Source organism: Trachemys scripta, chromosome 2 (assembly GCF_013100865.1).
Source record: "Trachemys scripta elegans isolate TJP31775 chromosome 2, CAS_Tse_1.0, whole genome shotgun sequence".
In the NCBI taxonomy this organism is placed as follows: domain Eukaryota; kingdom Metazoa; phylum Chordata; order Testudines; family Emydidae; genus Trachemys; species Trachemys scripta.
In genome coordinates, this window is record NC_048299.1 from 126,785,080 (window position 1) to 126,802,348 (window position 17,269).

The window sequence follows — 17,269 nt, forward strand, 5'->3', positions numbered from 1 at the left end:
ATGTGGTGGAAGCTTAGAACTTCTTTAAGTCAAAGGTGCAAAAACTGTCTGGAATTGCATCCCAAACAAGTGGAAAAAATGTGTAGGGAAGGGCTGCAGATCTGACTGGATTCACAACCACCTGAAAAAGGAGATTAGTAGTAAGAAGAGAGCCTACAAGGAATGGAAGACGGGATTGATAATCAAAGGGAGTGTAGGAATATGCCAAAAGCCAAGCAGAGTTACACCTTGCAAAGAAAATAGATAAATAAACGTATTAACATATAAATAAAAAAGGACAAGAAGGGAAGTGGGGCTGTTATGCAGTGGGGATGGGGTAGAGATTAAAAATAATCTGGGTATAGCCTAAAAACCAGGTGAACACTTTACCTCAGTTTTCAATAAGAGTGATAATGTAGAACATAAGGGCAACGGCAGAATGGTTAATGATTAATGAGTGTATAGAAATGGAAATTACCACATTTGAGATGGAAGCAAACCTCAAAGATCTTAATGAACTCAAATCTCGGAGTTCGCATAATCTCCATCCCAGAATACTGAAAGAACGTAAACATGGAATTACAAGTACAATAGAAAGGATTTTTAATAAATCTGTCAAATTGAGGGTAATACCACGACTAGAGAATATCAAACATAGTTCCTATATTTAAAAAAAAAAAAAAAAAGGAGGGGGAAACAATCCAGGCAACTGCAGATCAATTAGTCTGACCTCAATAGTAGCAAAGCTTTAAAACAAATTTTGAAGGAAATAAAAATTAAAGACATGGAGGTAAACAGAAAATGGAATAAAATGCAACTTGGTTTTACGAGAATTAGATCATGTTAGACTAAAGCTGATACTACACTTTGGTCATGGAGGCTCTTCAGCTTCATAGCACCTCCTTAACGCTATTCCCAAAGGTTTGGGGGACATTCTGCCCCTGAGTGGGTTCAGGCTGCCAGACAGTTGCTCCCTGGCTGACCCTGGGTGATGCAACCCCACTCAGTTCTCCAGCTTTGCTCTGCAATTTTAAGCTGAGCTGGGGAGTTTCAGTCAGCTTCCGAACAAGGAGCTTGGAGGGACAGTGATTTGTGCCTCAGTGTGCATGAAAGTGAGGGAGTGACAGTAATAGCTAGAGTCTTGCATAATGCAGGCAAGTGTTATCCAAGTCTCATCACACATCTTTGCCATTGTGCCACCCCTCTGAGTGTACCACACTCCTGTTATTCTGGCACGGGGTCTCTCTCATTATAGACATCAAATTGTGGCCAATTATGGAATAGTTTTGTGATGTATCTAAACAGTGGCCAAAGGAAATTGAATAGGAGGGAGAGCTATCCCTTCACCATTTGAAGAGGTGGGGGAAACTTGGAAGAGTGCTGCTTCTCAGTGCTACAAGGCAGATGAGGAGCTCTCAGTCTGCTCTTAGCAGAGGAGAGGGCTCAGCATTTTCCCCAGTCCCCCTTATATATAAATGAGAACACAGAGATGACCAGCAAAATAATATAATTTGTGACCCAAGCCAATGTTTTAATTACACAGGAGAAAAACTAATGCATCAATCCAGCTAACCTCATCTTGTTCCCACCTCAGCCTGCTAGTGACCAGTCTGTGACTAACCTACTTCTCACTTTAATACAAGCTGCTATGTTCCAGTTGCATTGACATTTTTCTTTTATTTAAGCAGCTTGATTTGGTTCCTATGCTAGCAGCAGTTTGAATTTTATGTCCATTTGGTGCTGTAACTCCTTGCAGGCCACTTTTGTTTATACATGGGAATCTGATCCTAACCATTTTGTAATTTGTAATTTCTGCCTTCTTACCACCATATACAGTGGAAAATGCATGCCTCAACCTAACTCCTTGTGCTGGATTTTAAAATAGCCATACGTGTGTCCGCTCATACACACAAACATATATTTCCATATGATTGGGGGAGGGGTCAGGAAGGTAGAAAAAAAAGTGCACTCTCCTTCCATATGTTGATTTCTGCACTGATCACCAGCCCCACACTTGACAGGATTAGTGGGAAGGGGATAGCTCATGACCACAGTTTTTCTCTAGTAATATAACATTTTTAGTGTTTTTATTTTAAGCTACTAAATGTGTAATTTTTCCTTTTGCACATTCTGTAAAAAATTGTCACCAAGTGTTAAAAACAAACACTTGAAAAACGTAACAGCTAAAACCATCTTGGGTCCCACCCCAAAAATGTAATAGTGGGAAAACATCTCAGCCATTTGCAACAGGCTGAATAATTTTTCAGCTATAGTTCCTTTGTTTCATAGAAGAAGAAGAAGAAGAAGAAGAATTAAAGAAGAAGATTACGATTGGAAGAGATCTCAGGAGGTCATCTAGTCCAACCCCCTGCTCAAAGCAGGACCAATACCAACTAAATCATCCCAGCCAAGGCTTTGTCAAGCCGGGCCTTAAAAAACCTCTAAGGATGGAGATTCCACCACCTCCCTAGGTAACCCATTCCAGTGCTTCACCACCCTCCTAGTGAAATAGTGTTTCCTAATATCCAGCCTAGACCTCCCTCACTGCAACTTGAGACCACTGCTCCTTAAATAAATAAATAAAAATAAAATAAATTAATGGAGATATCCCATCTCCTAGAACTGGAAGGGACCTTGAAAGGTCATCAAGTCCAGCCCCCTGCCTTCACTAGCAGGACCAAGTACTGATTTTGCCCCAGATCCCCAAGTGGCCCCCTCAAGGATTGAACTCACAACCCTGGGTTTAGCAGGCCAATGCTCAAACCACTGAGCTATCCCTCCCCCCTTGTTCTGTCATCTGCCATCACTGAGAACAGCTGACCTCCATCCTCTTTGGAACCCCCCCTTCAGGTAGTTGAAGGCTGCTATCAAATCCCCCCACACTCTTCTCTTCTGCAGACTAAAGAAGCCCAGTTCCCTTAGCTTCTCCTCATAAGTCATGTGCCCCAGCCCCCTAATCATTTTCATTGCCCTCCATTTGACTTCTCTCCAATTTGTCCACATCCTTTCTGTAATGGGGAGCCCAACTGGACACAGTACTCCAGATGAGGCCTCACCAGCGCCGATTAGAGGGGAATAATCACTTTCCTCGATCTGCTGGCAATGCTCCTACTAATACTGCCCAATATGCCGTTAGCCTTCTTGGCAACAAGGGCACACTGCTGACTCATATCCAGCTTCTCATCCACTGTAATCCCCAGGTCCTTTTCTGCAGAACTGCTGCTTAGCAAAGTCGGTCCTCTGTGCGTTAACAGAGGTCAAATTAATACCAGCAGTTTAATGGCTCATTCCAAAGGCATCAGAATGGTGAACCCTTAAAAAGTGCTAAAACAATAAGACTCCCATCTTGGGGAGGACCATCACCTCTTGTCCTTGGGGGTCTATGCAACTGCAGACTTAGGAGCCTATGCCAGTCATCCTTGAGGACCCCAATCCAATGGTCTATATTGGAAGCTAATATCTGGGAGACACAATGGCCAAGATTTTCAACAACTGGAACCTAAATTAGACATCTAAATCCATACTTGTGCACATAACGAAGTTGAAGTTTGACTCTCAGTGGTGCTGAGCACCCATTGTTCCCGTTGAGGCCAATGAGAGTGCATAGCACCTGTGAAAATCAGGCCACTTAGTTAGGTTCCTAAATTTAGAGATCCAGGTCTGAAAAATTTAACCTGTGTATATTCAGTAACCCCTCAATGCAGATGTCATGGAAGCAGGGTCTTAGACGGGATATAAGGGGGGTAGCAGTATGTCTACCTAGGCAAGCTGGGCTCTTTTTTGGATACAATGTACTGGATAAATAGCAGTAACCTCCCAAACTTGGTTCATCATGGTTTGCACTTTTGGGGAACAGTTTGTTGTCTGGCTTTCAAGATAGTCCAGCTAGAATGTTTATTATTAAGTCTGATGAAATGAATGATTCTAATTTTATATACTAGATGGTACTTAATATTTTTAAAGTTTTTTTTTAACCTTTCTTTTGCTCTATTACCTCATTTAGCTAAGGACAGTTCTCTTCCCCCCCATTCTTTTTCTTATATTTAGAATAATAAAAAGTGCCCATACACCGTCTCTGAGCAACCTGCCAGTTATTAAAAATTACAAACAAAATACACAATTCAATCAACTCACCCCATCTACCAAAGAGCAGCTTATTCTCAAACAGGAATTAATTCACAAGAGTCTTATAGCCTGTTATACAGGAGGTCAGACTAGATAATCACGGTGGTACCTTCTCACATTATAATCTATGAATCAAAAGCTAACACCCTTGCACATCAGCCTATACCTCAATCTCTCTTCATAGGTTGGTGAAACAAATGGGCCCTGCACCATCCTCTGAAAGTCAAAAAATCTGGACTATTTCAAACACTTCTGTAGTTCTGGTTGATTGATATGACTTTTGTTGGCCAGCTGCTCGTAGGATCTTGAGCTTCATGAGTTTAAGAGATATTTCCTTTAAATTAAGCAAGAATTTTATGCATTGTTGCTTTTCCTTCCATCTCAGAAGTAACTTAAAGGCCTGCTAAGATTAGAACATTCATTACTAATGAACAGCGGGCATAGTGCCCTCTGCTGAGGTAAGGAGAGTCACAAACGAATATTAATATCCTTAGTAGCAGATCTTTAAGGTAATGCATCCTTTCATTTTAATCTTTCATACTGAGCTCAGACTAATGACTAAACCCAGTAATAGTCTGCATATATTTATTTATCTGTGTATATTCTTGGAACTCATCACCATAGTGTCTGACTGTTGTCAGCAACATTACACACTGGCAGAACCACGTGAATGGGCACGGCCCCCTCCGATAAGTTGGACAGCTGATGAATCATCACACAGTGAACTTGACAGTGCTGGCCTCTCACTCATTCCACAAGTGCTCAAAATATTTTTTTCTTCGGCAAACCCTATCCATGCTGTCTTAGGAATGCTGTTTAAACATAGTTTTATTGGATTCCTTAGCCAGCAAAGATGAAGCTTTTCTTTTCTTGAAGTAGTAGCTAACCTCCCTAGAGTAGTTGGATTTACAACCTATCCACCTAGCATGCGAAAGCATGAAGTGTTGGGCTATTGGTAATGGTATTTAACTTGAAATGTTGCTGTTATAGCTCAAGGCTCCTGACAGAAGGTAAAACAGAAGGTCAGACTCATTTCAAAAGTGCTGCTTGTAATCAAAATAAAGATTCCGGGACAGATTCTGATGTCACACTGGTAATCATAAATAATGGTAAAACAGGAATAAGAAAAGTTTAAAACTAGGGTAAATGAGATCAAAAACTGGTACATATTTCTTTAGTAAGGAACAGAAAAGATAAGTGAAGCCATGCCAAATTCACGTGTGTGATTGGTGGTATAACAAGTGTAAGTAGAGTATAATCTGTATTATTAGCAGCTACCTTGTTTTTACCATTACTTTTCTTAATCATTTCTTGTCATATTTATTTTGTTCCCTCTAGACATGGAAGAATGAATATGTTGGCTATAGAGATAATGCTACTGTAAGTGGCATAATTATCACAATCAGGGATATTTGGTTCCATCGGAAAAGGGACAAGATGTGATGTGGAGAAGTTGATGGCTACAGTGCAGTGGTCTTATGTTAAGTCTCTATGGTTCTGTAGCTTGATGGATGTTAACTGAGCAGGTGACCATAAATAAGGACCATAGAGGGGAATGTAAGAAAGAATTGTGGAGGAAAGAAAAATAGTAATGCTTGGTGATGCAAGCAGAAATTAATCTCACTTATCTTTATGGCAGTCTTTATTAAATTAAAGTTTTGTTTTTAATTTTTCAAAAAATGATACCAAGAGTTTGTCTGACTGTGCTGCTGTGAATCTTCAGAAGATTTGATTTTGTTCGGTATTGGAATTGTGTGTCGGACTGTAAACTGGGTCTTACTCCACTTTTGGTAAAGTTTTGGTAAAGACTTAAGGGAAATTAGGACTGAGCCCAGTGCTGGTTCTTTTATCAAAGTAGAGGTGGCAATTCTGAATTAAGTTGACAGCTGTTTGGAGGAATTTCTGTAAGTAAGCAGTTCAACTGAAACGTGTCTTTGTTTTGCTCATTTTTTAAAAAAGATAAAGCAATACAAATTCTGTATGCCCTCTAGGTTGAGGATAAGCTACAACTGGTATATACAACTGATGGTATTAATGAATAACAATAACTAATCAGTTTTAAAAAGCACCTTAAAAAGAGAGGCATATTTTATGTAATAGTTTTAAAAGCTATTCTTTTCCCTATGAAGTTTTACGTACTCCTACTGAGATCAAATATATCTACTAAATTAGTCAAAATTGTTTTTTAATCACAAGAGAGGAAAAGTAAATGCCCCCAAATTATGCATGTCTTTAATTTTTTATAAACACATGAAGCTATGAATTCAGCCATATCCATAAATGAAAATGATTTTTTTGCACTATTGCCCATTTCCAGTATTTCTGATATCAACTGTGAATTTTAGCACTGTTTGAACATAGCAGTTATTTTTATAAAAATGCCTTTAGCGTTTATCTTTCTTCAAAAAGTATATATTTAAACGTGAATCACAATCATGCAGAAAAGAGGGAAAGGAAACCATCACGTTAGTGGAAAAGTAAATCACTAAGGCCATTTATGAGATCCAAGTAATTAATTGGAGCCTGAAGAAAAATAATGTGGGTTTGGACTCAAGAATTTTTCAGAAAGGGTAAATTAAGAATGAACATTCTCATGTGAACAATCCATTAGAAATAATCTACAGTTCGTGCCAACTCTGTCCAATGACAAGATAAGGTTGCTGAGTAATTAACTGTATTTATATTGTGCTCCATTATTTTATGTTCTTTCCTGGCAGGTTTCACAGGTTGTAAAATACTGTGTGTTCAAGGGATTAGGGTCTGAATGCACAGAAGGAGTTAGGCAGTATAATGCTCAGCATCACAATGCCCAACTTTTAGACACCTAGAAAATCACAAAGCATGAGTTAGGCACCTAAGTTCCTGTACAACAAGTGGGGAGAGATAGACACCTTAGACTGTGATTCATAAACGCCAGCATACTAGGCAGGGAGCCACCAATGAGAGGAGTATGTGTTCTCTCTCCTTAAAGACTAATTTGGACCAAGAGAGCAGGAGTGTACAAGTATGCAAATAAGTCTATAGCCTGGTGGTTATAGACTCATGTCCCACATGGGAAAACCTCTGTGTATGCCCAAGGTTACACATACCCATGGTTGAGAACCACTGTGTTACATAAGGTCAGACAAACACCTGTCAAGCATGGTCTTCTAGACAACAATGAGTGCAGGGGACTGGACTAGCTGACCTCTCGAGGTCCCTTCCAGTTCTATGATTCTATAACAAGGCTGACGTGGAGGATATAGCTGAGTTGTCACCTTTATTTTTTTGTAAAGTAATTGGGATTAAAAATCGCTGTAAAATGTACTTTGAGCTTGGGATAGTGTTAGCACTGTCAACAGGTAAAGACTAGGTTTTATACAGTACCCTATTAGGCTAGATCTCTCACTTTCCAAAACAGCTCAGACGGTTAATGTAGGAGGGTGCGTTGAAAGAAATTTACCAGGCTGATTAAAACTCTTGCTAATAGTTCTCTATCACATATGCCATCATCCACTAATATTCTATTTAAATCAATGACATTTTAAGACATGTTTGGTACAGTCAACAGCAGTCAAGAGGATTATGGAATGGTATTAATGAGTGTTGCATGGTGCTCACTCTGTCCTCCCTAGTCTTGCTTTGCCAGAAAGATGGGAACTACATGTGAGATTCTGAGAATAGGTATTTAATGCCAGGGTAGGCAGTGTTGTCAAGGTTAAAAGTAGAAAAAACTTGTGACACATTATTAGAAATATTAAATACCAATCTATCTAAGGTATTTCAGGGTGCCTATCGCCTTACTATCTAAGTGCTGAAGCAAGTATAATCTATTCTCTCACTGTATAACAGTCTAGTGAGTATAATTTTATTTTTATAAAAAGGATATTAAACCGTTCAGTTTGATGGACAAGAGTAGTTCTGCAGAGGCCTTCGCCCTGCTGTGTGCTGATAATGAATGATTATAGAAATAGAAAAAGTATATCTGAGGGCAAGCAGAATAATATAGGTATTAACGGATCCAGCTAAAAATGTTAGATTAACTGTGCGCCTGAAAAAAAAAAAAAAAGACGATCTAGAGGGAACATCTACGGTATAAAGAATTCTGAAAAGAATGTAATGGTAATCAATACTACAAGGTTATTTGTGCTAGTGTGAAATGCAGGAACAAGATGATACAATCTTAACCTAGGAGAAAATGTTCGTGGAATTTTATTTATTGTTTAGAGATTCATTAATAAATGGAATAGGCAAAGATAGCAACACAAATAAACAGCTTTACAAATCAGGTACACTGTGAGACACATGTACCCAAACACTATTATTGTGCTCCGATATTATCTTTTCCAAGACATATCTGTCACCATATTTAACTTCACTAAAGGGTTCAGAGGGTAAAGGTAAGTATCAAAGATCTTGTTCTACACACTAAATGAAACATTCCTCAATTCATGTGAAGAGATCATTAGTTTACCCATGGGCATCTCTAAAGCTTTGCTCAAGTGTTGAAGAATTCTATTATCATAAGATTTACAAACCACTCTTCCCCGGATTGGAAAAAAAAGTTGCCTAGGACATCGAATGGTAATCAATGTGTAAAAACTGACGTAAAGCCATGCTTGTGATTTAGAAGCAAGCATTCTCACCTTTTGACTCACTAATGACCAATATCCCAGCATGGTGACACTGGCCAGTGTCAGTGGAACTATGATTCAGAAAAAGTGATACAATATAAAACGGAGGTCCTGACTGCTTAGTATTTTCACAAGAATAGAGGTGTTAGATCTTCTATCCCATCCATATTCTAATCCATGTAATTTATTTTTCTAAACCTTTCTGCATACTGTTGAAGGTACAAAATGGAGTCTACATCTCAACAGTGGATGACATGAATGCTGTATTTATATTTATACAGCGAGCCAAAACCTCAGCTATTCTAAATCGGCAGAGCTGCACTGCAATCAATGCTTTTGAAATGCATTAAAATCAATGGAGCTTCACCAATTTACAAGACCCGAGGATCTGTTTCTGTCTGTAAAGTATTTGAGATTCTTCTATAAATACAAAAAAAAAAAAAATTAATAGACTTCTGGGGATCTGTATGAATGAAGGGTCAACCACGAACTCCTAGTTTAGTAGTTGATCATTACATTCTACTTTAATATATATGTAACTTCTCCCTAGCTTTGCAGTCAGTTCTTTGATCTGACTTATAATGTAGCCTTGATATAACCTAGTCTGTCTTGAAAACTATGTAGACTATGGGGTGCTGTGAATTAGGTAGAATGTGTCATGACAAAAAATCAAAACACATAGTTGCAGTTTACAGTTTTTCCTTTATTTTTTAACTTAAAAATGACTGATTTAAAATGCACTTTTATAGAACATGTGTCAAATTCACTGGTGATGTGAGTGGGCACAAGCACATTGAGATTGATGGGGTTGTACCCGTCTGTGGTTACATTAATTCAGGAAGTACATAGGTTTTACACATCCGTATGACACCTGTATAATAAAAGTCCTACTGAAAACATAGACATGCTTTCTAATGAATGTATGTGCAAAAGAGATAGTGAATCTCACTGTGTGTGGGATTTCCAAAATTGCCAAGGTGATTTAGGAATACAAATCCTATAGATTTTCCCTCAGACTTGTGTTCCTAAGCCACTTAGGTGCTTTTGAAATTCCCACCACATCTGAGATATGCAATCTCCCACTGACATATTTAATCATATCCCAATTGTAATCAATGCAGTAGATTATTATATTTTTTTAGGAGCTGCTCTGGGCTATTGTGTCAATGATTCACAAGGCATGGGTCAACTGAAGTTTTTTGAACCATGCCTTTTAATGCAGGTCATGCACTGAACGTCTTTGGGTCTCTAAGCATTTTTAATGTGTTCTGAATTATCCTTAAAGAACCTTGTGTCTTGTGAGTTTTCTAGTGAGATCTCTGCAGATCCAGTGTTCAAGCTGAACCACACGGAGTCCCTTGAAATTAAACCTAATAAAATTTCAGTTAGGGTCTGTCACAGGGTGCATCTTCAGCTACCAAGTGAGAAGCACTGCCTAGCCTGTTTTTGTGGTGTCTCAGGCACAAACACACATAGTCTGTTTCTTTTCCATCACATGCACCTTTAATCCCTGTTTTCATCAAGGACAAGATAGAGAAAAGGTACCCTGTAGGAGGTCCTTCACACAGATTTTCTCCTTCACCCAGCTCACTCTCTGAGTGCCCTCTTTACTTCCTATTCTCCCAATTATATGTCCTCCCTGTTACGTAGCCAACTGCCTCATTGCCACCTAGTGTCAGTAATCTTCACCAGCAACAGTTTTATTTATTCCAATTAAGCCTGCAGCCTTTTCTGTGCTGCAGCAATCTCAGTGATCAGGGTACTACAGCTAACTCGCTGTCACATACCTCTACCCTTATTTCAATTGAGACCTTTCCTTGCCTCCATGGGAGGTCTTCTTCAGCATCCAAGCCCTATCCTTTTTACAGATTTGGGGTTCTACTAGGGCTTCCTGGCCCCTTTCAGATTGGCCTTGCATGGGCTACCAGTGAGGGTCTCCTGCCTTCCACTCATAAAAGTACACTCAGAGGGTGGAAGTTTCTTCCACAGTTCCATCTCAGCCCATAAGTCATCACAGCAATCACATTCCATGGCCCTCTCCTCTAGCTTCTTTTGCTCCTGGCTTGTATCTATTTCAGTAAGTTGTCCTTTCAGAGCCTCAATATTGTGATACCTCTCTTCCCCGACTTATCTTGCCATAGGCTTGAGACTATCTGGGTTCACCCGCCAAGGCCTCATTAGCAGGACTCTTGTCTCTCTCCTCAGTAGGTCTTTCTTCCAAGGATTTGCCCATGGCTTTCTCCTCCGGTGAGTCCGAGGATCTTCTGCCCTCCTTCTCCATTAGATGTTTCTGATCTATCACTCCTGGATCTGTTGCCCCCTTCTCAAGTACTTCTTGTCGATTCTCTCTGCACTTGTTGTGATATGCCTAGGGTCATTAAACAGTGCCCCTGGAGAGTTAACTTTACACAGACCTCATCATTGGGGTCTTTCTCTGTGTCCTCTGCTCTTTTTACGTAAGGGAAATAAGAATCTAGTCAGTTCCTATCATCACTGCACAGGGCAACGACTTTACCACATCCAGTCTCTGACACTTAAACTTTCCTTCCATTTCCAGCTGGACAACTGCCACAGGGTAAGTCTACTTTTCCCCAGGTACACAATGGATTGCTATCATCATCCCCTTCTGTTGCCACTGCAATCTAACCAATGTACTTTGTATGAGGCAACATGTGGTTGTCAAATCCACCATGCCCTTTGTGGTTCTCCAGCCTACTTTGATGGGAATTGTCTTTATCCTAGGCCTGCCTTTACACCAGTGCACCCACATAACTCCACAAACCTATAGTCCATGTATGGGCAGTCTTCCTTTGTATGTTCTTTGCCACCACATTGGTAACAAACCACTGAATTAGTGCTAGGGACATTCTTGTTTGCCTCTTGTATTTCCTTCCCTGGCTTTGATGAATGGGATTCCTCAAAGTTCTTTCCCCCTCCCTAGATGTAGGGGGATGAAGCTCTTTTCGTGGAAGGTCTGTTTCCACATACTCCTCTGTTAATTTTACAGTGTTCTCTTGCAATTCTGGCTGATGGCTTTGAACCCAAACTCTTACAGCCTTGGGGAGGCTTTGTGTAAACTGCTCAAGAATAATTGAGTCTATTATTGCCTCTGTGCCTGTCTATCTGGCTTCTGATTGGCCCAGTCTGATAATTTTTGCACAAACGCCTAGGGATGTATCCTGCAGTTCCATCTGGCAGCTCTAAATTTGTGACACTATTTCTTCGATGACAGGCCCATCCTGTCCAGAATAGCAGCCTTCAGCATGGCATAGTCTTTGGCTTGGTACTCGTAAGCCACCTGAGCCTCATCGGTCAGGTAGGGGGCAAGTCATAGTGCCAAAGTACTCTTGTCCCATCCAGCATGGATAGCTACCTGCTCAAAAATTAACAAAAAGGCACCAGGATCATCCCTGGGGCCTTCTTACATAGCCCCAGGCCCACTATCCAATTTCCAGTTCCAGTGCAGGAGCTGCTGCTGTAACTGAGACTGCTCTTGGATAAAGTCCGGCAATGCTCATTCCTGCTCTACCTGCCAACCCAGAAACACCTGCCTCTCTGCCTGCTAGGTTTTCTCTATCTCTTTTTGTTGCCCCACTACCAGCGCAGCATCTTCTCCATTATGTCCGGATCCCCAGCTCTCATACAGGTCACCTCTCGACTGAGAGAGTTACAATCCCGGTCGCAGGGCGCCTCTTCAGTTACCCAGTGAGTAGCAATGCCTAGCCTGTTTTTGTGGTCTCTCAGTCACACCTTTAATCCTCTGTTTCTAAACAGGACAGGACATAGCACAGGCGTACAGAAGGAGGCCATTCACACAGCTTCACTATTCCACTCAGCTCGCCCTCGGAGCTCTCTCTTTACTTCCTGTTCCTCCCAATTATATATCCTCCCCATTACCGAATCAACTGCCTCAGTAGCTCAACAATTGCCAACCAGTGTCAGTAACCCCCACCAGCAACAGGATGATTGATTCCAATTAAACCTACATTCTTCTCTGTGCTGCAGAAACCTCATGATCAGAGAGCTACTGCTAGCACTGTGTCACAAGATCTAACAAGGATTCAGAGTTTTTCTTCTTTTAAAATAATGAAAATTAAAGGAAAATAAACGTACAAACCCTTGTTAAAATGATAAAGGATTTGTGTAAACCACCTAATCTCAGAAACGTCAGAATTAAGGCTTTTCATTTCATCCTTAATTACTGTACTGCGTTTAAATAGGAATCTGAGAAGTGCAAGTACAATAACACTTCATCTAATATATCGATACTGTCAAAGATTAGGAACAAGGATGCTGAGTTTATTCTAGGTGGAATATGAAGCCCAGCTATAAAATGTATATGACATAAGGCAACTATTTTTCCTTTGTCATTTTTGTAACACTTTCTTTCATTATATTCTAGCATATAAAATCCCTGACAAAAGTCAATACAAAATAAAATCTGTTTGACTATTGGAATATTTATTACATCAGTATGGGTGAAATTAGAATCCTACCAGTAGTTTAACTTTGTTTTTAATATGTTTTTCAGGGCTTGAATTTTACTCCAAACTTGACTCATTAAACAACAGTAATTTAGACTGTTATTTCCCATTAATACAATTTACCTTTATATTCGCAAGTGTATTTTCTGTACCTCTAGATCATTTACTTGTATAACCTCAGGTATATTCAATTGTGTACTGTTCTACAAAGATCCTTTTGAAACATAAATAAATGGTTGTATGGGAAAACAATTCTGAAGAGAAGTGGAAAAAGTTCCCTTCTGCCATCGTTAAAAACTTCACATTCCACTACCCAATTTCACTGTCTCACTACATATGCTCAATAGTAGCACCGAGCAACAGTAATATTACAGAGGCCTTCATGGTAATAATATTTTGTCAGCCCTTCTCAGACTTACTGAGTTGTAATCTATTTCTCAGTGAAATACAATAAAGAACAAAAGTAGGAGGTAACAAATAAATTTAAAATTTAACTTTGCTAAAAAATAAAATGGAGCAACTTAAATATTTGGGCACGTTGAATTACTTGAGTGAAATTTCCCAGTCTACAGATGTTGCTAGCCACACTGAAATATGAGCTGGAGAGTCTTTTCCATTTGTTCCCCTTCTTAGTCACAATACTTTTTTGGTTTTCTCTCAACATCTAGAGGTAATCTTTCAGCAGACAGTGCAAGTATGTCAATGCTCAACTACTTCCAATAGCTAAATCTTCATTGTGACATATTTGGAACAGCCCCGTGGTAATTTATGAATATATTGAATTAATTCAACAGGAGTTTGTCTGAAAAAAAAAAAACAAGCAGGAAGGAAACGAATGGCTCAAGATAAGCCTCTGCTGAGTAAACACATGAGAGTTGCTAAGGTACAATGCCAGAACCATTGTCTCTGGGGACTCTGGCTCCATCTTGTGCTGAGCCTGCAGGACGAGTTTTGATCAGAAGCTACAAAACCTGGGAACACAGTAGAACAAGGGAACTATAGCATGGTTTAAAAGGGACTCTCTCTCAATGGAGCGGTGGTAGTTGTTGTTGCGGGAAACCAGATTGAGGCACAGCACCTCGCTGAAGGTATCTGAAGAAGTTAGGAATGCCCAGGTTACCACCAGAAGATGCTATGCCTTTAGATAAGATAGATATGTGTGTATGCTGTTTGTTGTTTTAAAATCCCTTTTCTCTAAAAGCTTTGTCCTTACGAATAAAATACACACAACTTCTGTTTTAAGAAGGCTGTGTAATCACTGTACATAACTGGTCACAGACTCCTGAAGGGAAGAACTACAGGTGCCCAAACTCAGTTGGGCCTGCAGGATAAGAACAGTTGATACAAGGTGTACTGTGGTCAGGCCCTGGGCTAGGAGTGGGAGAATTGTATGATTCCATTCCAGGATAGGTAAAGGCAAAAAATTTGACACCTGATGGGGAGCACTCAGAGAGTCCATAAAGGGGAGAGAAAGGAAGTTACCCTTGTAATCGTGCAACTTATGGACATTACTGACCATTTATTCCTGAATCATAACTAATTTTAGCTCACATAAATACAGATGGAATATTATAATCAAATGGACAAATTCTCTCTTAAGAAAAGCCTTGTACATTCAGAGACAATATTATAAAGTTATGGAGTCAATCCTCGCCCTCAGCTAAAAGTTTTAGGGTTGGGAATGGCAGAAAACGATGTGTTCTGCCTGCCTCTCCAGTTGCTGCTGTTCACTTCAGCAGCTCTTTCAACAGTCCCACTACGTGAAAACAGAAGCAATTATACAATCATTGGAAGTTGTTTGGTAGTACTATTACAGATAATGGTACAAATTCTGTGTAGCCAAATGCAGTTAGATCTTGGAAGAACTGTTTTGTGATAGTTGTGACACAGTCCTTTTTGGAAATTGTGGCGTAAATGAATGTCTCTGACTAGAATCTTGTCTTCAGTGCAGAACTATGGCCTACAGGACATCCAAGCAAATAAACACATATGGGCCTGATTTTAATTGGCACTATGGTCCCTTTACACAAGCAATGGAAAGGGGCCACAAAGTGAGTTAAATTATGTTTGTATTTTAGGAGTTTCACAATTAATTATAAATAGCTTACCATTAATTTCCAAGCAGTTTATAATTATTAAGGAGATCCCTCTACACATTTTTTATCACATACTCACAAACACAATATATTAACTCTGCCTATCTCACTGATAGGCACTTATTCTTGTTGCTGAAAGTAACTTCCATTACCTGATCTTGGGATTTCTTTTTCTTCTTCTTCTTGCCCCAACAACCTGAACTCTCTGCATCTTTGCCATTAGCATCACCACACAGTAACCCATCGAGTTCGTCTGTTCCCATCTGCTGTCCCTGAGATGTTTCTGCAGCGAGCCTGTATGAGAGGTTCCTCAAAATGCATACACAGTTTTCAACGGTCTAAAAAGGAGGAGAAAAAGAGAAAAAGGCTAAAAAACTTCTCCCTTTTTAGGTGTGTATATTGAACGGAGGAACATAATCAATCTTTGCACATACATTTGTACAAAGATATTCTTTTCTGTTTGTTTCTAAGCACTCCCTAGACAATCACTGTTTGAAAGGTTTAGAAAACTTGGCAGGATCATAAAGCCTCTTTTTAGTGAGGAATAGAGCTCTGGACAATGTTTTAAAATAACATTGTTACTTTGGTTCTGAATTTCATGCTGAATTCAACATGAGAGAGTAGCAGAGGCAAAAATATGGTAAACAAGATCTACACAAGCACAGAATGCACACTGATTTCAGCCCCACCTAGTAAAAAGAAAAATGATGCTATTATTTCTAACAGCATTTATTTCTTGTGTCATTCTATGAGAAGCAGTAGTGAGAAAACCTTAAGTGGTTCTGAGTTTTGGTTTGCAAGAGTACCCATAATTTAATATGCTTATAAACGANCCGCGGCCAGTGGGGGCCGCGATCGGCCAAACCTGCCGCGTCAGCAGGTAAATAAACTGGCCCGGCCCGCTATGGTGCTTACCCTGGCGAGCTGCGTGCCGAACGTTGCCGACCCCTGCCCTAACCTATGTCTGAGTTATTGAAGTCCTCAAATCGTGATTTGAAGACCTCAAGGTGCAGAGAATCCTCCAGCAAGTGACCCTTGCCCCACGCTGCAGAGGAAGGTGAAAATCCTCCAAGGCCTCACCCAATCTGATTTGGACTTTGGTTGAAGGCTAGTTCTTATTTTCTCTAATTTGGTTTGCCTGTGCCTAGTAAGAAAAAAATATGCCCTTCGTTTCTTGGGGACTGAAAACATGGTTAACCTGCTTACCTTTCAAAGGAAACTGAAATGCTCTTTAAATAAATCAGTATATACAAAAATCTAAATCTTGGCTCCACCTCCATGGAGGTGTACATGGGAGGGTGGTATAAACAGTGTAATTAGGGATACAATTAGTACTACTAGCAGCTACTTTGTGCCATTATTGAAATGTAGACTATATCCATTGTTTTTCTTAATCAGTTCTTTGCAGAGGATGCATACCAACTGAGTAGCAATGGGCCCAGTTCCATGAGGGTTTGTTACACACTGTCATACATGGAGGTTTGGGGGCAGGAGTGTGGCTGAAGTTCTGCAGGTTCCCTGGCCCTTCCTTTCCATAGAGGTAGGCTCTAGGACGGCAGAATTTACTGTCATCCTTTGGCTGGTAATATAGGATACAGAATGGCTCTACTCCTGCTTAGTGGCCTTTGGAAGGAAGGACTCCCCCTTCATTTACCCTGGTGGATTTATTATTTATTATTAAAACGATACTACACAAGTACTGCACAGCTGCTAGTTTTCTCTTGAGCCTTTTTCAGATGGTGATGCTAGTGGATGGGCTTCTTCACTAATCACTTCCATAAAAACATTTACTAATGGTAAGTTGATTGTAGATTACCACAAGCATGCATAGAAGATTGCATGGAACATAGTTTCTTTCATAGATTCCATATTTCTCTACTGAATCTATAGGAAAAGTCCACGCACTTTGCTCAGATTAGCAATCTGAAAATTCAAAAGGTACAGTTATAAGCACTTCACAGCATGCATGAAC

General features: G+C 39.9%; 1 protein-coding gene across 4 annotated transcripts in view; it reads right to left on the reverse strand.

The window, feature by feature from the left end:
• Window positions 1-17,269, reverse strand: part of CTNND2 (catenin delta 2) — a 1,151,766-nt gene that overhangs the window by 133,805 nt on the left and 1,000,692 nt on the right. For all 4 annotated transcript variants that reach the window (XM_034761543.1, XM_034761542.1, XM_034761544.1 and 1 more), the window contains one exon: window positions 15,450-15,635. In XM_034761543.1, the coding sequence (XP_034617434.1) occupies window positions 15,450-15,635 (186 nt within the window). The remainder of the gene's footprint in view (window positions 1-15,449; window positions 15,636-17,269) is intronic.